Source organism: Ochotona curzoniae, unplaced genomic scaffold (genome assembly GCF_017591425.1).
Source record: "Ochotona curzoniae isolate NIBS_2020 unplaced genomic scaffold, NIBS_Ocur_1.0 contig_2699, whole genome shotgun sequence".
Lineage (NCBI taxonomy): Eukaryota > Metazoa > Chordata > Mammalia > Lagomorpha > Ochotonidae > Ochotona > Ochotona curzoniae.
This window is the reverse complement of record NW_024465561.1, coordinates 5,256,359-5,283,192: the sequence shown is the minus strand read 5'-3', so window position 1 is coordinate 5,283,192 and position 26,834 is coordinate 5,256,359. Positions and strand designations below refer to the sequence as shown.

Below are 26,834 nucleotides of genomic sequence, written 5' to 3'. Positions count from 1 at the left end.
GGTGTTCCCACGTGTACACTGTTGGGGCAGGTAGGAAACCCATGTCTCCCTGCCCTATACCCATCCTGAACCAAGGAAGTCCCGTCAGCCACCACAACCACAGCAAGGTGAGAAGCCGTCCAGAACTGGAAGTAAACCCTGAGCTCTGTTCCAAGAGCCCCAGGGTTCTGCATCTCCCAGCTGAGGCACAGCTGGGTCCCAGAGCTGAAGCTGCTTCTTAGAAGGGGGTCCTGGTTGCTCAGAGGCTCTTGAAGGTAGGGGATGAAGATGGTGGATCTTGTCCAGTTTAGGTTTTACTTCAGCAAGAACAGAGAGCCAGGGACAGCAAGTGTATATTTCAAACAAAGCTTCGTTTTTATTGAATAGAGTAGGTCCAGTAAGCCTGGAGAGTACCTGCAGTGCATCTGCCCGCCCAATCTGGGCCAGGTATGAACCAAACTGGCCCAGAGAGGCGCTTGGCTCCCTGGCCACCACCACCTCTATCAGGGCCCGCAGTGGTGACTGGCTGGGCCGCAGTGAGTAGGCAAAGGTAGACCAGGTGGCAGGCAGCCCGTATCTTGCAGCTAGGTGTCTAGTGGTACCACAGGCTCCGCTCCCACCTGGTCCGGGCTCAGGGTCCAACAGCAAAATCAGCTCCTCCAGCACCTCCAGCTCTTCCAAAAGGCAGGACAGGGGCTGGGAAGCCAGGTTCGGCAGCTCTGGGAGACAGAAGGAGGGAGGGTGAGGGAAAAGCAGATCGCCTGATCCCCTCCCATCTCTGGTGCCTCTCCACTAACCTCTGCTGACGTGTCTCTGCAAAGAGTGCGCCACCCCTGTGCTCCCTACCCCAGAGAGCACCAGAGTGCCTGTGGAGAGGGGCCAGGAGAGGCTGAAGGTGTTGGGTCTTCCATGAACTGAGCCAGTGTTGGCAGTGGCTTCTCCCTTGGGTAGGCAATGCCTCCACAGGGCAAGCAGAATCACTGAGACGGTCACAAGCAGGAGTGGAACCAGCACCAAGGGCAAGACAAAGTTTGGTGGGGAGATGATGCTGTTACTGGGCCACGAGAGACTATCAGTTGCTGGTAAGCTGGGCTCATAGGAGCCACTTTGGTTCAGGTGGTTCAGCACTATTCTAGTTGTTGAGCACTGATCTGTACCGATGGGCCTCTGGGAACAAAAGAATGGGAGTAGAGTGGGAGGCCGCTCCCAACTCTTCTCACCCTAACCTGCAGATGATTCAGAGGGGCCAAGTCTCTTCCCATATCCTGCCCTAAATGTGCCCACCCCCAATCCACCTTACTAGCCCAGCTCTTCCTCAATCCCTGATTCAGGCCCCATCCTGTCCTCTTCATGGTGGCTACACCCACTTCTAGATGAGGGCCTGCCCCACCTCTAGCAGGGTAGGGCTCCGCCTGGGCCTTCCCCTGTTCCCAGAGTCTGACATGCACCTCTTTGCAGCGCTGCTGGATTCTGTTACAGTTCCTGGCCAATGTGAGGGCTGGGGTCCCAGTGCCACAGGGCCTGCAGAGCTCCTCGCGGTCTGGGTTGCACCAGCCAGGAGAACAGTTCTTGAATGGGTGTGTTTCGATATCTCCGAAGTCATTGTGCCCACAGTTTTCTACAAACTCCTTATCTAGTGAGACACATGGACTCTAGTGGCGGTAGAGCCTCCCAGCCCTCCCCCTACCCACTTTGGCCCTCATCCCCTCTTTCCACCTGGGTCCCATCTCCTTTAGCGCCAGACCCAGCATCCCCAGCACCCAGAATGACATTCCGTAAGCCCACAGTCCCATACTCCCCACTGACTCTACCCATTTGCCACTTTCTTAGCATCATCTCCTCACCAGGGCAGGGCGGCCCAAAACGCCACAGGCACCTGCTGCAGCACTTGTTGTCTGGGTTCCAGTACTCAAGGCTACAGCAGTACTGGGAAGCTTCCGGTGGCGCTGTCTGGGCCAGAAGCAGCACGGCTGCTAGGAAGAGGCGTGTGGGCACCATCCGGTAGAGCCTGCAGCCTGGGGGACAAGACCACAGCACTTCCGATCAGATCTTAGCACCTCTCCTCTCCTCACTCTGCAGGAAACCCTGGTGGGAGAAGTAAGCAGATGTGGGTGCAAAGAATACTGAAGCCCCTTTAGGAGCTGGAAATCTATCCCACCCACTATCACCCATTCAGCTCCTGGCCCCTTATCAGAGAAATGCCTCAGGTATCCAAGTTCCTCTCAAAACCCTGGACCTAGATGAGCCAGTTTCTGAGCCTCTGTTGTACCCACGCTCCATTTTCTCCATTTTCCCTAATGTGAAAATCAGAAGCACTATGAAAAGTCAAGCATTAGGTGCTACCCCTCCCGTCTCAGGGTTGGGAGCATGAAGAACCCAGCCCTAATTTTCACAGACTCCTTATCCTCCAGCTACCTCTCCTGCCCTCTGTGATAGCCAGCTTTTGCTTGCTGTAACACCCTCCTTGGGGAGGAAGGGAGTTTGTTTTGGCTCAGTTTTGGGGTTTACAATCCGAGCTCCGTATCAGTGAGGGCAGCAAATCGTGGCTCTGACACCATAAGCCAGGAAGCAGCGAAGCTCAGCCAACCTGTCAAACTGCCTTTGCAGAGCGCCATCAGCAGCAGCGACCTCCCGCCAGGTGGGCCCTCTAGTCCATTAACCAGTATGCCCGAGGCTTTGGGAAGTGATCCCTATACGCGAGCCTTTAAGGAACACCCAAGCTGTTAGCCAAAGCATAATAATCACCACAAGCAACCAAGCATCTGCCTCTTAAAAAAAAAAAAAAAAAAAAAGCCTTGAATGCAGGTGCCATTCAAAGGTATCCCTGGCCCACCAGTGACAAGTGAGTCCTCAGTCCACCAGCTGGCAGCTCCTCCGCAGAAGTTGTGGTCAGCCCTGCTTCCTCTTTTGTCAAATGATGTAGGTGTGTGGAGCAGGGGAGGGAAGAGGAGAGAGCTTTTATTTTTTTTCTTAAAGACCCAGAAAGCCATTATTTGGGGATAAGGACCAATACATTCAACCCCAGATCTGGACAAGATGGTCGAAGAGGGGTCTTGGGAGGGTGAAGGGGAAAGAAGGCTGGAGTCTCAGAAGCAGCCATGCAGGTGGTCTGGAGAATGCCACCTATACTTTTTCTCACTGTCAATGGGCAGCATGGGACCATGCCAGCGATCTGCCAACAGAAAGTGAACTGGGCTAAGGCTATTGGCAGTGGGGCAAGGAATGCTGAGGCTTGCCCCTCTGAAATGGAGAGGGCAAAGTGGTACCAGGTTGAGATTTCCAGTAGGTGCTTTCAAGCCGAGCTACAAAGAATCGGGGCCCGGCATGGTAGCCTATTGGCTAAAGTTCTCACCTTACATGCATCAGGATCCCATATGGGTGCTGGTTCTAACCCTGGTGGTCCCGCTTCCCATCCTGCTCCCTGCTTGTGACCTGGGAAGGCAGTTGACCAAAGCTGTGGAACCCTGCAACCGCAAAGGAGACTTGGAACAAGTTCCTGGTTCCTGGCTTCAGATTGGCTTAGCTCAGTTGTGGCTAATTGGGGAATGAACCAACAGATAGAAGATCTGTCTGTCTCTCCTCTCTGTAAATCTGACTTTCCAATAAAAATAAATCAATCTTTAAAAAAAAATTGCAGATCCGAGCTGATCCTGGATTTGAGTTTCAGGCTGGTGTGGGGGTTGAAACTGAAGTGTTGGGGCCCAACGCGGTGGCACAAATGGTTAAGGTCCTTACCTTGCACACCCGGGATCCCATGTGGGCGCCAGTTCTAATCCCGGCAGCCCCGCTTCCCTTCCAGCTCCCTGCCTGTGGCCTGGGAAAGCAGTCGAGGACAGCCCAAGGCTTTGGGACCCTGAACCCGTCTGGGAGACCCGGAAGAGGCTCCTGGCTTCGGATCGGCATAGTATCGGCCGTTGCGCTCACTTGGGGAGTGAATCATCGGACGGAGGATCTTCCTCTCTGTCTCTCCTCTCTGTATATCTGCCTTTCCAATAAACAAAATAATAAAAATAAATCTTTTTTAAAAAAAAGTTAAAAAAAAAAAAAAGAAACTGAAGTGTTGGTTTTTAGATGGAACTCAAGCCTGTTGTTAGGACTCAGCAATCGTGGGGTTAGCACCTGAATCCTGGCTGCTCCACTTCCAATCGAGCCCCTGCTAATGTGCCTGGAAAAGTCGCAGAGTCCTTCGGTCCATGCACCTGTGTGGGAGACCTGGATGGAGTTCCTGGCTCCCAGCTGTGGCAGCCATTTGGAAGTGCTTGAAAAGATCTCAACTCTCCTCTCTGTATTCAAAGAAAGCAGAAGTCTTGTGACAATGTCTTGGAACTTAGCGTGAAGCTCATTTTAGAGTGTAGGGTATATATGGGATCTTGTGGGCTGGTCCTGAGGTCCCTGTGCCTAGGGCCCCACCCACAGAACTGCCGCTGGAGAGTCCGGGAAATGGGTCACAAGAGCATGAAGTTGCAGAAGCGCTCATGGGTACACTTCCTGTGTAGAGAAAGAGACCACTGTCATTGACAGCCCCTCACCACCTAAGTCTGGGGCTCCAAGTGGCCGTCCCATCCTCCTGCCACCATACCCCACCTCACTGCTGACAGCATGACCCCTGGAAGTTGGTGACAGGGGACAGTTCAGCATGCACGGTTTGCCCATTGAACCAGTAGTTGTTGAGTTCAGCAACAGAGCACTCTGTATATTCCCTCTGGAACTGGGGATGGGGAAAAGTTGGTGACAGCCAGCAGTTGTACTTGGACTGTCCAGGACAGCTGGGCTGGGTCTCATTGGTGGCCTTGGGGAATGGATGGGATATCCCCACCTTGGGGCCTAAGGTGGAAACAGCAACCACCCTGATATAAACGTTGCTGACCAGTGATCTCCCAGGTTGTTGCAAGCATTCATCTCTTCAATCTTCCTGTACTTTTCCTGCAGTTCTGTGAACACCTCCTGTGGAAGATGGGCAGGTATTCAGCTCAGCTTCAGCTTCCAGGGACACCCAGCCCACCTGTGCGAGCCAGGGTGGGACTTCATCATCACCTGGAAGAAGCTGTCATGGTGCTCCTGCACCTCCACGATGCTCATGTGACCTGGAGGACAGCTGAGAGGGGTGGGAATCACGGAGTGGCTAACAGGAGGCCCTCGCCCTGCCCCTGACCACGATCCTTTACAGTGGGATCCGAATGCAGTCTGTCGTGTCCTGTGGGTGCCGGTACAAGTTGAGCAGCACTATGGTCTGGACAGAATTTAAAAGGAACAGGGCCTCAGAGGGCTGGGCTGCATGCAGAGTGGGGTATGAAGGCCGGCGTTGGGAGACTGCACCAGGGGGAGACCCTGCACCACAGAAGGAGCCAGCACGTCACCAACCCAGCAGAGATGCTCCTCTCTAGGAAAGGAGTGCGCCCAGGGATTGATGGACAGAGCAGGGCGGCAGTAGGCACGTGCAGGGCGTGGCCAGGTTGCTAGGAGACGGATCGGAGGACGGCGGGGGCGGGGCTTCAACGTCCGGAAAGGGCGGAGCCTCGGGAGTGATGGACGGCACGAAAGCGTTAACTCCTGGGGCTCTGAGCCGGATCTCACCTGGCTGAAAGTTTACTGTGAAGCAGGGAGCACGTGTCCCCGTGCCAGCAGAACCCGATCTTAAATCAAAAAGAAAGACCTAGAAGAAGTGCAAAGACTCGGGTGAACAGAGCGCTGGGGACACCCAACACCCCAGGCACAGCACTCCGAGCCGCATGGCCACCGCGCACTCAGACGCGCACCCGGGTCCCCTGGCCATCCCTGGGCCGTTCTCACTGGTCCTTAGTCCCGAATATCGAAGCCAAATATTAAGCCATATTTTTTTTTACTCCAAATGGGCTGCTCTGACGTCACTTCCGTGTCTCTGGAACGTTGGGAAATGTAGTTCGAGCTGCCTTCTGTGGCTCGGCGCGCGCCCGGACACACCTCCTCCCACCTAGTGCGCCTGCGCACTGCAGGCGCGCGCCCGGTTCCCACAACTCGGCGACCTCCCGAAGGAAGCGCATGCGCACAGCCAGGAGGGACAACAAACAGAGGAACGCGCGGCGTCTCCCGCAAACGTCCACTCTGTTCTTCGTGGCGTCTGCTCCTGGCGTCTGCTACTTTAGGGTTCGGGCTTGAGTTGTGCCCTCCCACCCTTACCCTGTCCTGACATTCGCGAAGACCCGGCCCCTAACGCAAGGATGAACCTGGAGCGGGTATCCAATGAGGAGAAGCTGAACCTATGCCGGAAGTACTACCTGGGTAAGGGCCGAGCCCGCGGGGTCCTCGGCGAAGAGTGGACGGAGCCCGAGGGAAGACCAAGGCCCCGGCGCGGACTCCTGGGGAGCTTCTAGGGGTTCGCCGGAGGGTCCGCATCGCCACGTAACCCGGTGCGCTCCTTTGTTTTCTCAGGAGGGTTCGCTTTCCTGCCTTTTCTCTGGCTGGTCAACATTTTCTGGTTCTTCCGAGAGGCCTTCCTTGCCCCGGCCTACACCGAGCAGAGCCAGATCAAAGGCTGTGAGTGGAGGGAGGCCTGCGGGCGGGTGATGGAGGCTCCCTGGGGCCTGGGAGAGAGGCAGGAGGGGAGGGCTGGTCCAGGCTCCCTCCTGTTCTCTCTCTACCCCCTTGCAGATGTCTGGCGTTCGGCCGTGGGCTTCCTCTTCTGGGTAATCGCGCTCACCACCTGGATCACCATCTTTCAAATCTACCGGCCCCGCTGGGGTGCCCTTGGAGACTACCTCTCCTTCACCATCCCCCTGGGCACTCCCTGACGGCTCCCGTGCAGGCTGGACACCTGCTGGGCACTTGCTTAGTCTTGCACGATGAGGTGCTCTGCTCTCAGCGCAGCTCCAGCCCCCACACTTGCTTCCCTCTACTTTGTTCTCTTTTGACACCCTTCCCTCATCCCCCAATAAAATACACCAGTCTTCCCTGTTGACTCCCTGCGATCTTTTGGAGGGTGAAGCATAAAATGGTTACTAATAGATTAAAATATGGGGCGAATGCTGTGGCTCAACAGGCTGACCCTATACCTTCACACACTGACATCCCATATGGGCGCCCATTCATGTCCCAGCTGCCGCAGTTCCCATCCAGCTCTCTGCCTTTGGCCTGGGAAAACAGTTGAGGACAGCCCAAAGCCTTGGGACCCGGCACCCGCTTGGGAGACCCGGAAGAAACTCCTGGCTCCTGGCTTCAATTCGGCTCTGCTCTGGTCATTGTGGCCACTTGGGGAGTGAATCAGCGGATGGAAGATCTTCCAGTTTTTCCTTTCTATAGGTGTGACTATGCAATGAAAATAAAATTGTAACGATATTTAAAACACATACAGAGTGCTTACTTTTTACCAGGGTCAGTGCTTCATACATTATATGTATTCTGTTGTTTGGTTGATACCACTCATAGAAACTTTCAGAAATCCCAACCTGCCTGCTCAGCAAGACTGCTGTACAGAGAAGGAGCCAGGAAGCACTGTCACCTCCATTGTCAGAGGCTGCGGTCTTGTGCTACTGGCCATGAGCTTGCCCCTCAGAGTACCCGGATCACGATGCTGGATCCTGAAGTTTCCGGTTGTCTAAAGGTGTTCGTCCCAGCAGCAGAAGTACTCAAGAGCATCTGAGAAGCCTTTCTTCCCCGTCACCCAATATCTACTTATTTTTATTGGAAAGGCAGATTTACAGAGAGAAGGAGAATCAGAGAAAGATTTTAGATCCTCTGATTCACTCCCCAAGTGGCCACAATGGCCAGTGCTGAGCCAATCCGAAGCCAGGAGCTTCTGGGCCTCCCACATGGGTGTAGGGTCCCAAGGTTTTGGGCCATACTCTGCGTAGCTTTCCCAGGCCACAAGCAGGAAGCACAGCAGCCGGGACATGAACTGGCACCGTGCTTGAAGGCATCTCAGATCAGCCAGTTGAGCCCCTGCTGACCTGAGAAGCCTTTCTTGATTAGCCTATTTAAAAATGTCCGTCCAGGTACCGGCGCAGGAGCCTAGTGGCTGAATTCCTCACCCTACGTGCCACCAGGATCCCAGCTCTGGCATTGCGGTCACTTGGGGAGTGAACCAGTGGACAGAAGATCTTTCTCTTCTCTGTCTCTCCTCTATGTATATCTGCCTTTCCAATAAAAATAAATGTTCTTTTAAAAAAGGAGGGGGGAATTAAAGGATAAATGGTTTAAAAAAAATGTCAGTCTCCCAGAAGGACTCCTGGCTCCTGGCTTCAGAGTGGCTCAGCTCTGTTGTGGCCGTTTGGGGAGTGAACCAGCTTCTGATCTTTGACTCTCTTCTGCCAATATGCTTCCAACATTTTACCAATAAAAACAAACTTTAAACAAAAATCTCAACTTTCATGCTCCCTGTGGGTTTTTAAGGAACTGTTTGATTTTTCTCTGCAATCACTGAACCTGAGAGCTGACTGCAACCCAGGTCTGCCATGTGGGTTGGCAGGACCCCAGTGAGTGAAACAGCCTGTGCCTCCTCTCCGGGGCTTTGCAGAAGCCAGGAGCTGGCATCAGGAGCTACGAATGGAGCCCACGCACTCCGATAAGGGGCGTGGGATGGGCTTCTTCAACCACTAGACCAAACCCCTGCCCCCTCTGCCTGCAGTCTTCATCCTATCACATTTCACTTAAAATGTTTTACCTGCTTAGATGCTTACATTTTTCTTGTTACCTGAAAGGCAGAAAGAGGAACTGAGGGAGTTATTCCAGCCACAGGTTCACCAGTGCCCTCTACAGCTGAAGTTGGTGCAGGTAGAAGCTTGGAGCCAGGAATTCAAGTCTTCAAGTGAGTGGCAGAGGTCCAAGTCCTCTGCCTCCTAGAGTGAACCCCAATATGTTTATCCTCTAAAACAAGTTCATTAGGACAATAATTTTTTTATCTGTTTTGTTGACTGCTTTGTCCCTAAGGCCTAGCACCTTTACAAAAGTTTGCTAAATGACTGGGATTTGTGCTCAGAGGGAAACCAGCTAATTTTAGTTAAATCCTGTAAACAGGTAATCCGGTATTAAGCCTAACACTACAAGTCCCAGAAGGCTTCGCGACGTCCCATCCAGTGTATCCCGAAGTGCACCGCGCGGCGCAAGACCGTTTCCTACACCTCGTAGGGAGCTTTCATGGTTGATGTCGGTTTGTTTCCGGAAATGACACCCTCCAGGAAGGTGGGGCTTCAGGCTGGGAGTAGACGGCGGCAGCTCTTTATTTGTCAAGGCACTAGATTGACAGCTGCGTTGATTAATAGAGAAGAGCAATTGCCCAACGGGTCCGCCCACAGAAGGGGAAGGTGGAGTGGCCGCGGTGGCCGTAGCAGTTGCAGCTGGACACTTCTCCGGCCCCGGCGGTTGTTGGTCCGCAACTTGCCCTCTGCGTCTTCCCGCCTGTCCCGGGGCGTGATCGGATGCCCTACGCTCTGTTGTGCCTTTCTGATCCGCTTAGCCAGATCCCGGACCAAAGCCATGTTCCCAGTGAAGGTGAAGGTGGAGAAATCAGGTGAGGACCCCGAGTTCGGGGACTTGTTTGGGGAGCACCGGGCTGGTGTGGGTGTTGGATGATCGCGAAAAGGCGGACTGCGTGACTTCTCCCGGCAGCGCCTCTGCCTGTCGCTGTCCGGAGCCTCGGTCTTTGCCGCCACCTTCCTCTCCTCCCTGCGCTGCAAGCAGCTTGGAGGATGAGTCGTGGTGGTCCAGCTAAGAACAGAGGATTCCTGAGCCGCTAATTCTGGGCAGGTCCCTTTTCTTTCCCCCATTTCCAGTCCTGGCCATGAGTCAAGCATTGTGTCGTGAACAGGAACTCTGAATTCTCATAATCATGACATTCCAAAGCCCTAGCAGGTGCCGTAAGTGGGCAAACTTAAGCTCAAACCAAGAAAAGTGTTTGGGGCTGCGGCTGGGGCAGGAGGAAGAGGCACAGAAACCAAACCAAAGGACAGGAGTAGAATGAAGTAGGGATTTTAGGTTATGTGGCATGAGACAAAGCCAAAGTAGGGAAAGGAGAAGGCTGTGTGAGGAAAGAGTCCAAAGAGTCCACAGAAGAGAACTGGACTCTCGGTGCCAAAGACAGACGAGGTGGTGGGGAAAGGGTTTGGCTGTGGAGCTGCGGAGGGGGCAGGTTCAGCTGTGCTCGTGGCTGCCTTGTGGGGAGGAGATGGAGGCTCAGGGTTCATGGGAGGAATGCACAGGGCTCAGGTGGGGACAGGTGGAAGGGGCATTCTGTTTTGTTTTGTTTTGTTTTGGAAGGGGTGTTCTTAAGACCAAGTGGACAGGCTGGGGTGGTGGAAGGGAGCACCCTTTTTGGAAGCGTGTCTCTGAGGAGGGATAGGTTTACAGAGGAGCAGCCAATGGGCAGGAGGAGTCCAGGGCGAGGTGCGTTGGGGATCACGAGATTGCCAGGGTTCAAAAGAAGGGGCGGGGGCATTGGTGTCCTCCACCCTCAACATGCTCACCCTGAGGCTTGTCCTTGGCCCCTTCAGGAAGTCCCCAGGGCTGGCCAGGTATATATCCTAGGGGCCTTCTAGCTTCAGGCTGAACTCCTTGCGAAAAGGGAAAGCAAACGCCTCCTGGGACAAGAAAGAATATTTATAACGTCTTCTCTTGGTTCAGTTGTTTCCTTGTGATGCACAAGGTGCCTGGCAGTCGGGGCCCAGGGCGTGCAGGGGCCGGGAGGCAGTCAACAAAAGGACATTTTGGATACAACTTCCCCACTTGTCAGTTATGGGCTCCCTCAGATTTCAAATACCACTCAGCCATGCAGAGCAGGTCTGCGCCCTGATGCTCTGTCCAGTTGGAGCTTCTGCCTTATGTCTCAGCTTTGGAAGCAGACAGGCTGGGTTTGGAGCTCTCGCCATAGGATTTGTTGTCAGTGTAACTTGGGGCATCCCTGAACCTCAGTTTCTTCATCCGAAAAGGGGAGAGGAGGATAACAATCCCATTGACCTGCTTGACTTGTGAGAATTCAGGGGGTGACTACTATATGTGGAACGGTTCCTGGCACATAATAAGCGTTCCGTATCGTTCCAATTTTAGTATATGTGCTGCTGAAGCGAGCACGTAATAAGCATTCTGAAGGTGTTACTTTTTATTTCCCTGTCCTTGATTCAGGCTTTTTGAGCTTTGCAGCAGTTTTAGCAGGTAGATGGCATGTGTTTCAAGAGGAAATGGGCCAGTGTGGGCAGGTGACACGCTTTACCTCGGGTAACACTGGGGACACCTGCGCCAGCTCCAAGCTCAGAGTTCTCGCCCTTTACTTGAGTTCCTGCCCACTGTGCCCTTTCCACACATCTATGCACGGCCGGAGGATTGGCCTGGGCGGAGGAGATGCCCGGCGGGCCAGCCAGCCAGCCATTACGTCCTTGGGACCTGCGGCCTGATGCCCACTGGGCCGCCTCTCTCTCTGCCCCCAGAGTTGGAGATGGCCAAAGCCCGGAACCAGCTGGATGCCGTTCTGCAGGGTCTGCTGGAGAAGAGTCATATGGACAGGTTGGGACTGGGTCCAGGGTGGGGTGGATTTGAACCCTGTCTTGCTGGGTGGGTCTCAGGGGAAGGCAGCCAGTGGCCAGGTAACTTGGGGTCCCCCCATGCTGGCCCTCTGGAATCCCAAGCCAACAGTTCTCCTCTGTTGCCAGAGAGCGGCTGGATGAGGAAGCTGGGAAGACCCCCTCGGACACCCACAACAAGTATGCTGTTTTGTCTTTTAGGGGAGATGGAATCTGGATCTGAGGGTTGTGATGGGTAACTTATTCCCACGCCACTCTGCCCTGTGCATCTGTCCCTGTCCCTACATACAGCAATGCTGCATGGGGATATGGGCAGGGGTACAAGGCCCTGGTCGGCAGCCTAACCCTGGTGCGTTATGGAGAGGGGACAGTGAGCAAGCATTTGTTTGGAGGTCAGCCTACTGGAGCCCTCTCTCTCTCTCTCTCTCTCTCTCTCTCCCCCCACAGGGATTGCTCCATTGCAGCCACTGGCAAAAGGTAAAGCAGTAGGGACCCCAGCCAGCTTGAGACAGGATCCTGGCCCCTCCCCAGGCCCTGACACCTCCCCTCCCCACACAGGCCATCTGCCCGCTTCCCGCACCAACGGAGGAAGAAGAGGAGGGAGATGGATGATGGGCTGGCTGAGGGGGGCCCACAGCGCTCCAGTGAGTAGGCAGTGTGCCTGGAGGGTGGGGCAGAGAGTGGCAGGGAAGGGGCTGCAGGGGAATCCACGAGGCTGCTCATATTCCATCCCCTGCTCCCTGCCACAGACACCTACGTGATCAAGCTGTTTGACCGGAGCGTGGACCTGGCCCAGTTCAGCGAGAACACGCCACTGTATCCAATCTGCCGTGCCTGGATGCGCAACAGTCCCTCTGTGCGCGAGCGTGAACGCTCGCCCAGTTCGCCCCTGCCCCCTCTGCCAGAGGATGAAGAGGTGGGATGGCTAGTCGGCCCCAGTCTGGCAGCTGGGAAGGCCGGGGGTAGACGTGATCTCTCCCACACCACCTAAGTTAGTGGGGTGGTCAGGCACAGGTCCTGATGTCCCGACCATATGCTGGGCCAAGTCAGGCATACAGATGTGCATCCTTAGGCTGCAGATGTGGAGAAGGGCCCCAAGGGCAAGCAGACACCTGGCAGAGGGAGCGGGGCTTCCTGGCAAAGAGTGTGATTGCCAAGATGAAGGGTCCCTTAGAGCTGAGCAGCTGAGTGGGCTGTCGGTAGAGGTGGTATGGCCATCTGGCCTGGAGGAGAGAGGAGGAAGGATGAGGGTCTGTGTGGCATCTGGCTGGGGATGGTAGACCAGGATCCCTAGGATGCACAGGGGTGACCTTTCTATCAAAGGGGGCAAAGGACAGGAATCCCCAAAGCAGACATGGCCTCTTGCCCTGGGGAGTCATAGAAAGGGGTCCCCTCGTGACACCTGTGTGACCCCTTAGGAGTCCCTGAGAGGCAGACATGGTCCCCTATGCTGGCAGGTATAAATTGCAGTACGAGGGCAGGCCTGGGTGGCCAGGGAGGAAATGGTCAAGAGTTCTGATCCCAGGCTGGTGAGGTGCCAGCCTCCTAACCCTCTCCCCTCCCTCCCTCCTGCGGCCTGGCCTGGGGTGCCCGTTTCCCAGGGTTCAGAGGCCGCCAACAGCAAGAGCCGGGACGTGTACAAGCTGCCTCCGCCCATGGCCCCTGGGCCGCCTGGAGATGCCTGCTCCTCCCGCGTTCCATCCCCACTGCAGCCTGAGACCCAGGGCTCCCCAGACCATGAGGTAGGCCGACCCAGGCTGAGGGGACCTTTCTGAGGAGTGGGAAGGCTCAGCCACACAGCCCAGCTTCTCTGTACACAGACTTCAGAGCCGGAGCCGTCACGCTCCACACTCATTTACCGCAACATGCAGCGCTGGAAACGCATCCGCCAGAGGTGAGCAGCCTCCAGCCTGCTTGGCCTGCCCCTGCCTTGGCCTTCGTGGCCTGTGCTAAGTCCTCCCTCTGACTGACCAGGTGGAAGGAGGCCTCTCATCGCAACCAGCTTCGTTACTCGGAAAGCATGCAGATCCTTCGGGAGATGTACGAGCGGCAGTAATGTCCCCAGGTCCCTTCTGCTCCCTCCCCCCCCAGTAAACATTCCTTGACTGCACACTGGCCTTCACTCCTCCCACGCACCCTGCCCAAGCCAGATATAGACAGTTGGCACAGCTCTAGCCTGTTTATTGAAGGGGGGGCAGGCCTTGGAGAGCAGTCGGGATCAGGCGGCAGGTGGGTACTGCAAAAAGGACAAAAGGTCGCAGGATACCAGAGTGGTTGTTTGATGGGGTCTGGGACAGTGTGGTGGGTAGTGTGGGGAAGGGGCTGCCCAGGATATCTTGTTGGAGACCTGGGAGTCAGAACGGAGCTGCTGGTGGGCATGGGGAGGAGCCCCAGGGCACTTATGCAGCCTGGGGAGCTTGAGGGGTGTCTGTACAGTTTGAGGCTTGGGGTGCTGGTTGGATTAGGATAGGTCTTCCCAGGTGGGCAGTCAGGGATTCATTCAAGAGCCTGGGGTTTAAGTCAGAAATGGGCTGCAGTAGGGTGGGCCATCTAGTGGGGTGTGTGGGAGGGTCCTGATGCCTGGGAACACCCTGGCTGAGGGATTACGCTGGGCTGGCCTAGGGTCTGGGCAGGGCCATCTACACTGGAAAGACTGGGGATGGGATGTGGGGTGTCTTTATGGAGTGGTTAGGAGGAGGAGAGTGGGGAGTCTTGAGTGGGGCAAGTGCCAAGTTAGTGGGGTCAGTGCAGATGCAAGAGTGTAGGGAGTGAGGGGCTGGGGTCGGATAATGAGGGTGTGGGTGTCATCTAGGCTGAGGGGCAAGGCAGGCTTCTTGATTTTGTCGGGAATGGTCGGCGTGCTTGGGACTTCTGGCTGGGCGGAGTCAGATTAAATAGGCTTGAAGAGCAGGAGCCCCAAGAGGCTCCCCGGGTTCAGGCATGCCTGAAACCCCTACTTGGCAGCAGGTGCTGGCGGCAGCGGGGCCTGCGCAGACGCTGGTGCGGCCTGGATGGACAGTACGCCCTCGGGTGATAACGCAGATGTCACGGCGTTAGGGTCCACGCCCGGTGGCAACCGGTAGCGGCGGTGGAACTCGCGCGCGATGAATCCGTGCTCGTCCTGGAGCGCACACACAGGCGTGAGCGGGCCCCGGCCCGGCTCAGCAGCCCGCCTCCGCCCCGTCCCCACCGGCGGGCTCACCGGGCGCTCCTCGTGGCGGGCGTGCACCTCCACGTGGTCACCAACCACCTTGACAGCAATCTCCTCCGGCGAGAAGTGCTTCACGTCCAGCAACACCGAGAAATGCCCGGGGTCCGATGGCGCCTGCGCACAGCCAGTGCGGGGGACGGAGCCGTCAGTGGGGTGCAAAGGGCGGCTCCGGACGCCGGAGTTCCACCTCCGAGAACCTCTTTGCCTGGGATTCCCGGGTCCCCTCACACGGGATACCGACTCCCTCCCCTGTCCCTCCTGTTCTAGGGTCGCTGGGAGCCCTGTTCCCCACCTCTGCCAGGCTGCGGTGCCCCAGGCTCCCCAGCCCTCCTCAGCTGCGTGCTCCGCAGTGGCATGCCCTTCCTCCACATTCTTAGGGTTCCAAGCTTCCTTCAGAGCCACCACGGACACTCCTCAAAGGGACTTCCTAGCCCTCCCACGCCCCACGCCCCGTCAAGGCTGGTTGACACCCCCATCTCTATCCCCCCCTCCCCGCGGCCACCGAGACGTCCCACCCGCTTCCTCTGAGCCGCACTCCCAAGTCAACAACGTTCCCGCTGCTCCCTCAGGGTGACCTGGCCTTGGGAAGTGGTCGTTGCCGCCCTCCCTCCCCCAGGCCTGGCACCTGAGAGGTGGGCAGCGCCACGCTGGGCGCGCGCAGATAATAGGGGGCGAAGGCGGCAGGGCAGAGCGAGGCCAGCTCGGCTTCAAGCAGCCCCTCGCCGAAGCGCTGATCAAAGAGGCGTCCCGGTGCGGAAAATCCAGGCAAGGGAGCCGAGGCGCGGCGCAGCCAGGTCGGCTGCACGGGCACCGGGATCTCCATCCTGCTCCGCCGCAGTCCCTTCCCTGTGCAGCCACGCGCCTTTATAGCGCTCCGGGTGCGGCCCCTCGGCGGGCCTCCCAGGACACTGGGACCGTAGCCAGACCTGGCTACTAAGACAGCCTTATTTAGAAACCCCAACAATGACTTGGCCATTTCCTCAGGGCCCGCTGGGTGCCCGGTGAAGGCAGCAGGGGAGCTGTCACTGACGCCCTCTCCACCCCCCAACACACATGCAGTTTCAGAAAAGGGGGCATTGAGGCTGAACCTCTTGGGGAAATGGGGGGACACAGCGTGGTGTTTGGGACCCGGGACCCACGAGATCCACCCCCCGCGCGCCCGGCTGGTAACTCTGGACATGACGCAGATACGGGTCTTAGGAGCCAGGTGGACACGGAACAGAGCCACCCTCCCCCGTCCTGGGACTAATTCTGGGCCTCTGACTCAGCCTCGGGTGCGCGGCGGCCAGGGGGCGTGAGACCGACGCTCCAGGCTGCGCGTCCCCCGCCTCCCTCACTAAGCCTTCCCAATCCAGAGGCCGCGCGCCGGGCCTGAAATAGCTCACTTTGATCCCACTACCTGGGCCAGAAGCCCAGCCTGGCAGCTGATACAACCAGCTGCGCCTGCATAAGAGGTGAACGTTCAGACGACCCTCAGGGCTGGCCGGCTGGCCCACTGATGGGACGACTGTGATCGGCGAGGGGCAGAACCCCTGACTGTCCCTGCCCGGTAGCGCAGTAGTTAGAACGCGAGCAGGAACAAGCCCTAAGGAGCAACCCCAAGGGCTGCAGGTGAGCCGGGCGACCGACTTACAGGCCTTTTCTTCATTGGTGCAGGAGCTTGCCAATTACGGCTACTCGCCGCAAATTCTCCAATCAAATACGCTCTCTCTAGCAGGCCAACGTCGTAGCCAATCGCTTTCCAGAGACTTATGTTTTCCTCTCTATCATTGATCGCTTTGGAAAGCCACTCTTTTCCTCCCAGAAAGGGGCAGGACTTAATGGGACATTGCTAAGCGACCAAGATGCGCGCGGGGTCCGTGCGGTGAAGCAAACAGCGGAAGCGCCGAGCTGCGGAATGGACCGCAGGTGAGGCCACAGGACACCCGGGACGACCCCGGAGGAGGGCAGCACAAGCCGGGTAGGGTCCACAGTCCCTCGGGCACATAACTTCCGAGGCCGCCACCGGCTTTGGCCGCTCCTGCCCTAGACTTGAACAGCCCTCCCGCACACCGTCTATGGGTAGCCCCGAGGGGTTCTTTCTCCCTAAGGGTCTTGGAGAGCATCTCGGGAGTTGAGTTTGAGTTTCGCTGTTTTGAAATGGCCTCGGATACACCCTTGAGTGCTACTCTTTGAATTTTGTCCCTTAGGCGGAGTTGAGTTAGGGGTGGAGTGGGATGAAGGTACAGTGGATGCCCCAGGGTCTCCACAGGCTACTTAGCTGTAACTCCATTTCAAAATCACATGAGATACTGCAAAAAAGATATGGATGTCCAGTTCCATTGGTCATGTTGGGGGCAGAGTGTCTAATTTTAAAGGCCTCATTTATGCTGGATTCCGGGTTGAGAAGGACTGGCTACCAAGGCCAAGACTCTTCCAGGACTCCAGGGACTTTAGTAGTCAGAGAAATTTCCTGAGCATCCCCCTCTCCAGGAATCCATGGCAGTTGTGTGGGTCTCATGCCCTCCGCCCTCCCTGCCCCCAAACAATCCCTAAGACTGGCTCAGCCAGCCGATTGCGGTCTTCCCCCTTGCAGCCAGCCGGCTTTACCCACTCAAGCCAGCTCCCTTGGGGATGCTTCTCTGAGTGGCAGCCACTACTGGTCGTCTGGAAGCGAGAGCTGGTGCCCTAAGGTAAGGACATGAGCACAGTAGCCCATAGTGACTGCCAGGACTGATGGGCATGGATAGACAGACGCTCTTCTGCTGCCTACCTGGACACCCCATGCTGACCCCAGCCACGTAGGCTGTCAGCCCTGTCACCTCTGCAGCTGTCTTCCTGTGTCTCCCCATTGCCTGATAGGGCTGGCCCTCCCTGTCAGGCCTCACTTCTTCCTGTGCTCTCTCTCCCAACCTCAGGCCCGGAGCCCATCCAGGTCCCAGGCAGCCAGGCTCCCGCAGGCTCTCAGGCACAGAGCTACAGGGCCTGGGTCCCCTGAGCCATCCCAAGAGTCCTGGCCGTCCACCTCAGGGACACCTTCCCCACCTCCCACCACTGAGGGCCCGACGGGGGCCTCCCCATCACCCACTCCGATTGACAGCGGGGACTCCGTGGTGGCCAAGTGAGTACCAACACCTACCCTGGTGGGACAGGGGTGTTTGGGTTAGAGGGAAGGTAGCGGTCCCCCGTGATAATGAGCACCGACAGAGTAGTGTATGCATCACCGTCTTGGCACCCAACACTTCCTGTGTGTTGTTGAGAAGCCTGGAGCCAGACTGCCTGGGTTTCAATCTGGTCCCGTGACTCTCTGTGACCATAGCCTCTGCTGCCTTATCTGTGAATGGAGGCTGTCGGGCACACATATGTCCTGGGGTGCTGCGTGCCATGGTGTATGACAGCTCCCCTCACCCGGCGAGCGCTTGGAGGTGTGGGGTTCAGGTTCACTTGCTGAAGCAGAGTCCTCAGTGAATTGTGGCTTTAGGATGGCCTGGATCGCTCCCTTCCCTGCACGTAGCAGCAGCCAGGGCTGATGGGGCAGCCCCACGTTGAGCTCCCAGGGACGTAGTTTCCTTGGTCTTGTGGCGGTCACTTTCCTTCACGGAGCGTGATAGCTCCTGCTCCCATTTGACTTTCCAGAATCACTTTTTATTTATTATTATTTTTAAGATTTTCATTTATTTGTTTTGGAAAGGCAGATTTACAGAAAGAGCAATAGAAAGATTTTCCATCTGCTGGTTCACTCCCCAAGTAGCTGCAATGGCTGGAGCTGAGCCAATCCAAAGCCAGGAGCTGGGAGCTTCTTCTGAGTCTCCCGCACAGGTGCAGGGTCCCAAGGCTTTGGGCCATCCTATGCTGTTTTTTTCCAGGCAACAGGTAGGGAACTGGAAGGGAAATAGAGCAGCCAGGACAGGAACCAGCATCAATAGGGAATGCTAGCACTTGCAGGTGGAGGATTAGCCAGTTGATCTGCCCCACCCATCAAAATCACTTCTTCATATACCTTTGCTCAAGAACGTAACAGCATGGCCACAAGACTACAGGGCACCCTGTGAATGTAGTCAACAGAAAAGTGGCTATGTACCCAGCAAAAAGATTGCATTAGTACATAAAAAAGGAGAACAGATACTGAAGGACAATGCCCTAGACCAACGTGGTACTTGTTAACAATGGCTACTATGATGACAAGTTGGCACTCGTCAGTGACCCCCCTGTCACCTCGGATGTTCACAGGTACATCAACAGATTCCGCCAAGCTCAGCCTACAAGCAGGGAGGAGCGCCAGCCAGCTGGCCCAACCCAAGCTGACTTCTGGTGGCTGCAGCCCGAGTCTGCAGTCTCCAGTGGTCGAGTTGTAGCAGGCAGGTTCCTCCTTCTGTTCTTTCTCATGCTGTCACCTGCCACGGGCCTGAAACCTTTCCTGCCCCTTCCCCCCAGGAACCACTCCCTCTTGCTCCCATAATGCAATTGGGTTTCTCAGCAGGAACTGACAAGCCCAAAGGAAGACAGGACCCAGCTGTCCCAACTCCCGTCAAGGTGAACAGCGCATCCCTGGCCATGGCTCCACTTCAGGAAATGAAGCAGGTCGTCTTCCCGTCCACATCCTCCCTGTTGACCTGAACTGCGCTGAGGGAAACACAGGGGCTTTCCTAACAGTCCTAGAATTACCCCCACCCACCCACCCTGGACCCAATCACCATGAACCAAAGGACGAGATGTTTGATTAGCCAGGTCTAGTCGGAGTCCATCCTTGGATGCACATGAAGAGCCAACCTGGGTCTCTCTTCCCTGAGGACGAGAAGGAGTCACAGCTGATTGCAAAGCAGAATGGGAGAGTACTATGGGGCAGCAGGGACAGATCTGCACTTGACAACCTTTCCCAGAAGCCTTTGGCATGGGGCCTGACGTCTGACCCCTCTCACCCCACAGAGCCTGAACACGTGGAACTCATCCCTGTTGGACCTGGAGACGCTGAGCCTCCAGACTCGAGCTGCCAAGCTGCTCAAGCGCAGGTGCCCTGAGCCCGCCCTCGTTCCTCCCGCTGCTGCAGCTCTGGGCTGGCAGCTGCTGCATGGAGACGCTCACGGCCTTACCTCTGTCTCTCTCCGCAGCAAGGCCGCCACCTCCTCCTCCTTCAGCCCCAGCGATGCCGGCAGCTCCTCCTTCCCCGTCAGCTCTGATGGCCTCTCTCCCTGCTCTGTGATCTTGAGCCCTGAGTCCAGCGAGGGCTGCGCCCCCGTAAAAGATGGTAAGTTGTAGGAGGCTGGGACTGAGGGCAGCCTGGGAGTGGATCTCGGCTCTGCCACTTAGCTGCTGGCGACTTCGGACCTCTCTGGGCCCTGGCTCCACCCCACCTCTGAAGTAGAGATGGTAATCCTCCTCTTCTCCTGTGGTGCTGTGAGGATGAACCAAGAGCCCGGCAAGATGCATTAAGCCAGTTAAGCCAATATAATTAATCCTCTCCCATCAAGGGTTGGGATCCCACATGGGCACCGGTTCATGACCCGACTGTTCCATTTCCCATCCAGCTCCCTGCTTGTGTCCTGGGAAAGCAGTCGAGGATGGCCCGAAGCCTTGAGACCCTGCACCTGCATGGGAGACCCGGAAAAGCTCCTATTTCTCGGGTTTGGATTGGCTCAGCACTGCCGTTAAACCACCTGGGGAGTGAACCAGCAGTAAATCTGCTTTTCAAATTAAAAAAAAAGCAAAAAGATGAACCGAGTGGCTTCCCACTCAGCACAACTTGGTTAACAGTAGCAGTCAAATCAAAGGGACTTTCAAATCAGAGGGACTTTTTGCCAGTTAAATCTGACCTAAAGAACAAGTCTATTTCTAATCTGTTGTTCTCTCTTAAGGTGAACAGTCGTAGCTTTTGCTATGTATATATTACTTGAATCACCTAGAGAAAAAAAAATTTTAAAAGATTTATTTATTTATTTATTTATTGGAAAGGCAGTTTTACAGAAAGGAGTGACAGAAAGATCATTTGTCCTCTGGTTCACTCCCCAAACGTCCACAAAAGCTGGAGTTAAGCTGATTTGAAACCAGGAGCCAGGAGCTTCTCCTGGGTCTCCCACGTAGGTGCAGGGTCCCAAGGCATTGGGACATCCTCTAGTGTTTTTCCTCGATCTCCCACATGGGTGTAGGACCCCAAGAACTTGGGCTATCTTCTTCTGCTTTCCCAGGCTACAACAGGGAGCTGGATAGGAAGTGGAGCAACTAGGATACAAATTGGTACCCAGGTGGGGTGCCAGCACTTGCAAGAGGAGATTTAGCCTACGGAACTATCATGCTGGCCCCATTTTTCTTCTTTTTTTATGTAGAAGAATGGTAGGATGTCAGCAGTCTCATGTTTTAGCTAGACATTAGCATGTTTGAATGTGGCGTTTGACCCCAGGCTGAACATACCATGCGACTTGGCAAAATCACACAAGCCTTGCAATTCTGGAGACTTCAGGGGCAGGATGAAGATCCTGGGTGACTGTTACTGCTGCCACTGTAGGACCAGCACTCTCTGGGCAGCCTTGGGTACAGTCAGACGCTGTCCACGGGCTCCCACGGGCAGGGCTCGGCAAGCACAAGTTCACGAGGAGCCTGCTGTGTGTGCTGAGCGAGCCTGCCCAAGCACCCATGCGTTGCAGTTGTCACTATCTTCACAGTTTATCTTTGTCCCTTGTAGGTCCAAGATTCCTAGGGGCTCAAGTCAGTACTGACGTTCTAGGTTGTCTTTGCTATTTAGTTCATTCATCCATTTAACCGACAGTGAATCCTGCTGTGTGTGAAGCCCAGTGAGTAGGACTGACAAGTCTACAGCATACCAAACACAGGATCCCATCTTTAGGGTCCCCGCAGCATAGTGGTCGTGGGGCAGAGAATGTCACCTCACCCCGTGGGCCAGTGTGACATAATGAACATGTAAGAGAGGATTGTGGAGCTTAGAAGCCAGGGGTCGGACCTGGTGCAATAGCCTAGTGGCTAAAGTCCTCACCTCGCATTCCCAGGAGCCCATATAAGCGCTAGTTCTAATCCCAGTAGCCCTGCTTGTGGCCTGAGGAAACAGTGGAGGATAACCCAAAGCTTTGGGACCCTGCACCCATGTGGGATACCTGGAGCAGGCTCCAGGCTCCTGGCTTCAGATTGGCTCAGCTCCAGCCTTTGTGACTGCTTGGGGAGTGAACCATCGGACAGAGGATCTTCCTCTCTGTCTCTCCTCCTTTCTGTATATCTGACTGTTCAATAAAAATAAATCTTAACAAAAAAGAAAGAGAAGCCATGGGTCTTGCTGGAGGAGGCACTGTTGAAACAGAGAGCTGAAGGATGCATGGGTGTGATGAGAGCCTCGCAGCAATTGCAGTGGACCCCAAGGGTTGGGGGCAGAGGCAGGAAGCATGGCACCTGCAATGGACCAGGAATTGGAGCAGCATGGCAGACACTGATGACACCCAGATGACACTGGGTTGTGCAGGTGTTGCAAGGCATCTGGTGGTTAAGTTCTTGTCAGCAGGAGACTTGGCAGAGTTCTGAGCGAGGAGGGGACAGCGAGAGATGCGAGGTTCGGGCCAAGTAGAGGGAAGAAGCAGGCAGGCCCGGAAGTAGAGCCGCAGGCTGCAGGAGGGGGTGGGAAGGGAGAGATCGTGGGGTGATGACCCCCTTGTCTGTGCAGCACCCATCGTGGCTGACAGGAGGGTGCTATGAGATTGGATGTCACCTCTGGGTGCGCCTCACCGGGTCAGTGCCTTGCTCCCAGGGCTGGACTACAGACGCAGCCTGCATGGGGCACCGTTCTCTGTGGTCCTGGAGAAGAGAGAGAAGGCACTGTTTGCCTGACTGGTCTTGTGGTTGGGAGGCAGATAGCAGGCATGACACGGAGCACACATTCAGGATATAGGGAGGGGTGCATCTTGGGAGGTACGGAAAGGGTGGAGGAGGATGGGAAGGCTAGGGGTGCTGCTGTTGCCTTTGGGGCTGAGATCTGAAGGACCCCGAGGGGTGGGGCCCCCCACAATGCATGAGGGAGAAGTATCAAGCAGAGAGGAGCTGGAGCCTCGCACCCCGTGTCACATGGCCGGGGACGGGACGGGAGGGTTTGTACCCAGAAGGGCCCTCCCAGGCTTTGCTGGCTGTTGTGTAGAGGTGCAGAGCAGGGTGAGCAGAGAGGAGACTGCGTGGGGTGGGGCGGGGGGTGAGTGGGATGGTTAGGGAGGGGGAAAGAATTGGCAGGTCCTACAGACCTGGGTTCACTGGGTGCCCTTGATGCCCAGGACAGTGCCTGGGCCGTGGTCACAGCTCCCTTCTTGAAGAACAGCGGGGGTTGAGGAGTGTGTGACCGGGTAGTGCAGGGGTCACCGTGCCCCTTCCCTCCCCCACCCCTGCAGAGGAGCTGGGACATGATGGAGATGGCCTGGGGGAGCAGTTCCGGCTCAGGGGAGGCTTTGGTGCCCTGCTGTCCTTGTGTCACTGCCTCACGCTCTCCCTTCTGTCTCCCCAGCAGCCCCTCCCACCCCCGCCCCCGCTGCCCCCTCCTCCCAGGCCCCCCTGCGCCCAGAGGATGACATTTTGTACCAGTGGCGGCAGCGGAGAAAGCTCGAACAAGCGAGAGGGGGCAATGGAGATGGCCCCTGGGTGCTGCCCCAGACCCCTGCCCTCACTACCCCTGTGAGTGGACGGGAGGGGAGAGCTGGGGGTGGGGGGATGGCTGAGGACCCCCCACCCTCTTCCTGTCCTGCTCAGGGGCCTGCTCTGTCCCATCTCTTCACAGACTTCTTCTGTCCCGGCTGTGAGCCCTGGCTCCTTGAGGACCCAGCCTAGCCATGTTCCTGTGTGTGGTGGTGTGGCTCGGCCTGGTGTCCAGGAGGCCTATCTGGAGAGGCCTGCTGCTCCCCTGGGGGTCTCTCCAAATGTCTATTGGGCCCCCAGTCCTCAAGGATTTTTCTGGGCCCCACAGTCTGGTCCCTGGATGTCTCTTGTTCCTCCCTTACCACTCACATCTGCTACCCCAGTCCCCATCCCAGTTCCCCTGGCTTCCACCCCATCGCCCTCGGCCTTCACCCCAGCACCTTCAGGCTCCACCCCAGCATCCCTGACCTCCTTTCCTACACCCTCAGCTGCTCCCCAGGGCCAACCCATCGATGAGCCAGGCAGCTCCATCCTGCTTGAAGAGCCGGGTCCCCAGCCTCAGAGGGGCAGAACACCGCGCTGGGAGGCTGCTGGCCAAGTCTCAGCAACTGGCGAGGTGCCTGACTCACCCCTCAGGGGTGCCCTAGGCCAGGTGGTGACAGATCGCCTGTTCCCTGACAGCCTGGAGGACCTGTCCCCTGGCCTCGCGGGCCCGCCTCCTCCAAAGGCCAGATCTCCGAAAATCAAGGCCAGGCCCCTTCAGGCCAGGGCCACGCCCCCTAACGCAGAGGCCACGCCCCCTCGCTCCAAGCCTCGAGGTAGATCTACAGCAGAGCCTGGGAAAGTTAAGGCCGCGCAGCCTGCTGAAGATGGGTACCGGCAGCCTGAGGTCCCATGTCCTGCAGCTGAGGAGGCCCGCACACTTGTCCAGGAGCCACCAGCCGACTTCTTAGGCGCTGCCACCCTTGAAGCTACAGCCACGCCCTCGCCTGCTGCTGACCGTGGTCCCTCAGAAGATGTGCTCTCCCAGGCCACCCGCCTCCTGGAGGCCGCTGACGGTGAGCGTCTGTCTCATCCTCCTCGGTGGGAGCTCCCACAAGGGTTCTGCTCACTGAGCCCACCCCCTGGAGCTTGTTCTGTTTCTGTCCCCTCATCCCCCAGACTCCGATGGCAGTGAGTTCCAGGATGACCCCGTGCTGCAGGTGCTGAGAGCTCAGAGGGCACTGCTGCGGCAGCAGAAAAGGTGACACCTCCTCCCCCACCGCTGGGTGGTCACCCCCTCCAGCAGAGTCCCGTTTCCCAAACTCTGTCCACAGCCCCAGGTTCCTGTCTTCAGCATGTGCCCCAGCATTTACTCCCTGGCCTTTCTCCAGGAAAGTGGATGCGCAATTGGCCCTCTTGCTGGACTGCATGGAAGAGCCTGGAGACTGGTCCCCTCCAGCTGGCTCCCCGTCCAGGTCCCCAAGGAGGCGGCTGAGGAGGGAAGGGACTTCCTTGGAGGCCCGACGACTCTGAGTTGAATACATTCCGTCTTGCCCATGAGACACTGTCTGCAGGTTGCTGGTCGTCTGGGAAAAAGGGGACGATTCTGGAAAGGCGAAACCCTTGCTAGCTGAAGGGAACCACCTCAGGTGGTACTGCCCTCAATTCTTTCCAGACCAGCTGAAACAGAATCTTTTCTGGTTTTTTCTCTTCCTTGGGCTGTAGAAAAGATGTTCCCAAGGCAAGCTTGTCCAGTTATCTGCTCAGGAGCGCATGGAATTCAAGGCCCTGTCCTCTGGGCTTGGAGCTACTGAGCTGTCAGGGTGCTGAGCACCCATCAGTCCTCAGTCCACCTGCTGCTTGTTCCAGCAGCCATGCACACTGCAGCTGACCCCTCCTTGTTGGAAGTACTCTTTCCTCTCGTTTTTACACTGGGTCAACTTGGCCTTGTCCCGGGAGCCTGACTTTGAAGTCCCTCTCCACGATTCACTCCCAGGCACCTTCACCTAGGCGCTAAAACCCATCTATTCTGCAAGTCCAGGGCTGTGTTCTCCAGCCTCACCTGACCCCCTCCACCTGCCCCCTCGCCTTAGGCTCCTGTGTAATATGGGCTGCCCACTGTCTCCATGCAAAAGTCTTAACAGGTAGTTCAAAATCCCATAGGCCCTAAGCTAAGATCCCTACCACTCTCCACTTACCTCCACTTACCTCCCTGCTAGCTGCTGAGACCACAAATCCTTATGGTTGTCCTTAGCACTTGCCTTTCTCTCCCACTCAGTCAGCTCACTGGTCCTGCCACCTCTGCCTTCAGACTCGTCTGAATTCAGTACCTTCTCCCAACTTCTGCACTACTGCTACCTCCTACCTGGACTGTGGACAACTCTATTCTAACCGCACCTCTGCACCTTCTTGGAGACACTTGTTGTTGGGAAGTAGAGTCTAGATTCCATCACCTTGAAACCCAGCCACTTGACAAGCACAATGGAGAGGAGGTGGGCAGCTCTACATCCAGAGTTCTATTAGAAAAGATGCCACCCAGGGGCAGGGGTGTGGGCACAGTGGCTAAACTGCCACTGAGATGGCTGCATCCCATATTGCAGTGCCTGATTGGAATCCAGGTGCTCCATTTCCAATCCAGCTTCCTGCTAGTGTGCGCCCTGGCAGGTAGCCGCGAATGCTTAAGAGCTTTAGTCCCTGTCACTCATGTGGGAGACATGGAGGGAAATCGGGGCTCCTGGCCTTGGGCTGGCCGAACCCTAACTGTTGTGGACATTTAAGAGAGTAAATCAGCAGATGGAAGGCTTTTTTTCTGTCTGTCTCTGTCTCTCTACCTTTCAAACAAAATAAAAATAACAAGATATGATACGGTCTTTGTGGCTTCCTCTTAGCAATAGGCACATTAAAAAAAAAACTGGTGGTCGGGGGCTGGCATTGTGGCACAGTGGGTAAAGCCATTTCCTGTGACATCAGCATCTTATTTGGGCACCTGTTCAAGTCTTACTTGCTTCCTGCTGACAGCCAGGAGCCAAGAGCTTCTTCCAGGTTTCCCATGTGGGTGCAGGGTCCTAAAGTTTTGGGTCATCCTTGGCTGCTTTCCCAGGCCACAAGTAGGGAGCTGAATGGGAAGCAGGGCCACTGAGTTTAGAACTGGCATCCATATGGGATCCTGGTGTGTGCAACGCAAGGACTTTAGGTAGGCCATTGTGCCAGGCCTAAGATTTATTGACTGGAAAGGCGGACAGGAAGAGAGAGAGAGAGAGAGTCTTCTATGTGCTGTTTCACTCCCCAAATGGCCCCAAATCCTCCAGGTTTGGCATAGGCTGAAGCCAGGAGGGCTGGAACTCCATCCAGGTGTCCCACCTGGGTGCAGTAGCCCAAGGACTTGAACCATCCCCCCCCCTTTTTTTTTTTGCTTTTCTATGACAGAAGCAGGGAGCTGTTTGGAAAGTGGAGTAGCTGGGACACAAACTGGCACTCATACGAGATGCTGGCACTTGCAGATGGAAGATTAGTCTATTGAGCCACCGCGCTAGCCCAAAGCCTATTTTGCTTACGATAGATCTGCTCATGAAATGACCAGAATGAAA

At 56.2% G+C, this 26,834-nt stretch overlaps 6 protein-coding genes across 6 annotated transcripts; 3 read left to right on the top strand and 3 right to left on the bottom strand.

The window, feature by feature from the left end:
- Positions 1–238: 238 nt before the first annotated feature.
- On the bottom strand, positions 239–2,840 carry IGFLR1 (IGF like family receptor 1). Its single transcript, XM_040976548.1, has 6 exons — positions 2,813–2,840; positions 1,824–1,994; positions 1,428–1,612; positions 777–1,146; positions 349–698; positions 239–247 (listed from the first exon to the last, which is right to left on the bottom strand). The coding sequence occupies exons 2-6, from the start codon at positions 1,975–1,977 to the stop codon at positions 239–241; spliced, it is 1,068 nt and encodes a 355-aa protein (XP_040832482.1). The 5' UTR covers positions 1,978–1,994; positions 2,813–2,840.
- Positions 2,841–4,268: 1,428 nt separating this feature from the next.
- On the bottom strand, positions 4,269–5,999 carry U2AF1L4 (U2 small nuclear RNA auxiliary factor 1 like 4). Its single transcript, XM_040976547.1, is given in 8 exon segments — positions 4,269–4,463; positions 4,559–4,687; positions 4,826–4,848; positions 4,851–4,923; positions 5,014–5,063; positions 5,145–5,167; positions 5,169–5,250; positions 5,930–5,999. Coding segments are annotated over 8 exon segments (645 nt in total).
- On the top strand, positions 5,908–6,905 carry PSENEN (presenilin enhancer, gamma-secretase subunit). The gene is made up of 3 exons (XM_040976416.1): positions 5,908–6,237; positions 6,388–6,492; positions 6,607–6,905. Exons 1-3 carry the CDS (start codon positions 6,177–6,179, stop codon positions 6,744–6,746), a joined length of 306 nt encoding a protein of 101 aa, XP_040832350.1. The 5' UTR covers positions 5,908–6,176; the 3' UTR covers positions 6,747–6,905.
- A 2,213-nt stretch (positions 6,906–9,118) lies between these two features.
- Positions 9,119–13,563, top strand: LIN37 (lin-37 DREAM MuvB core complex component). The gene is made up of 9 exons (XM_040976414.1): positions 9,119–9,460; positions 11,370–11,445; positions 11,592–11,642; positions 11,910–11,939; positions 12,021–12,106; positions 12,212–12,378; positions 13,064–13,204; positions 13,283–13,356; positions 13,437–13,563. The coding sequence occupies exons 1-9, from the start codon at positions 9,427–9,429 to the stop codon at positions 13,516–13,518; spliced, it is 741 nt and encodes a 246-aa protein (XP_040832348.1). The 5' UTR covers positions 9,119–9,426; the 3' UTR covers positions 13,519–13,563.
- A 795-nt stretch (positions 13,564–14,358) lies between these two features.
- Positions 14,359–15,511, bottom strand: HSPB6 (heat shock protein family B (small) member 6). Its single transcript, XM_040976415.1, has 3 exons — positions 15,299–15,511; positions 14,665–14,787; positions 14,359–14,583 (listed from the first exon to the last, which is right to left on the bottom strand). The coding sequence occupies exons 1-3, from the start codon at positions 15,494–15,496 to the stop codon at positions 14,416–14,418; spliced, it is 489 nt and encodes a 162-aa protein (XP_040832349.1). The 5' UTR covers positions 15,497–15,511; the 3' UTR covers positions 14,359–14,415.
- Positions 15,512–17,100: 1,589 nt separating this feature from the next.
- On the top strand, positions 17,101–25,831 carry PROSER3 (proline and serine rich 3). The gene is made up of 11 exons (XM_040976546.1): positions 17,101–17,345; positions 17,571–17,773; positions 18,883–19,010; positions 19,133–19,233; positions 19,579–19,661; positions 19,761–19,904; positions 20,973–20,979; positions 23,152–23,304; positions 23,408–24,323; positions 24,427–24,508; positions 24,639–25,831. Exons 1-11 carry the CDS (start codon positions 17,172–17,174, stop codon positions 24,778–24,780), a joined length of 2,133 nt encoding a protein of 710 aa, XP_040832480.1. The 5' UTR covers positions 17,101–17,171; the 3' UTR covers positions 24,781–25,831.
- Positions 25,832–26,834: the final 1,003 nt, after the last annotated feature.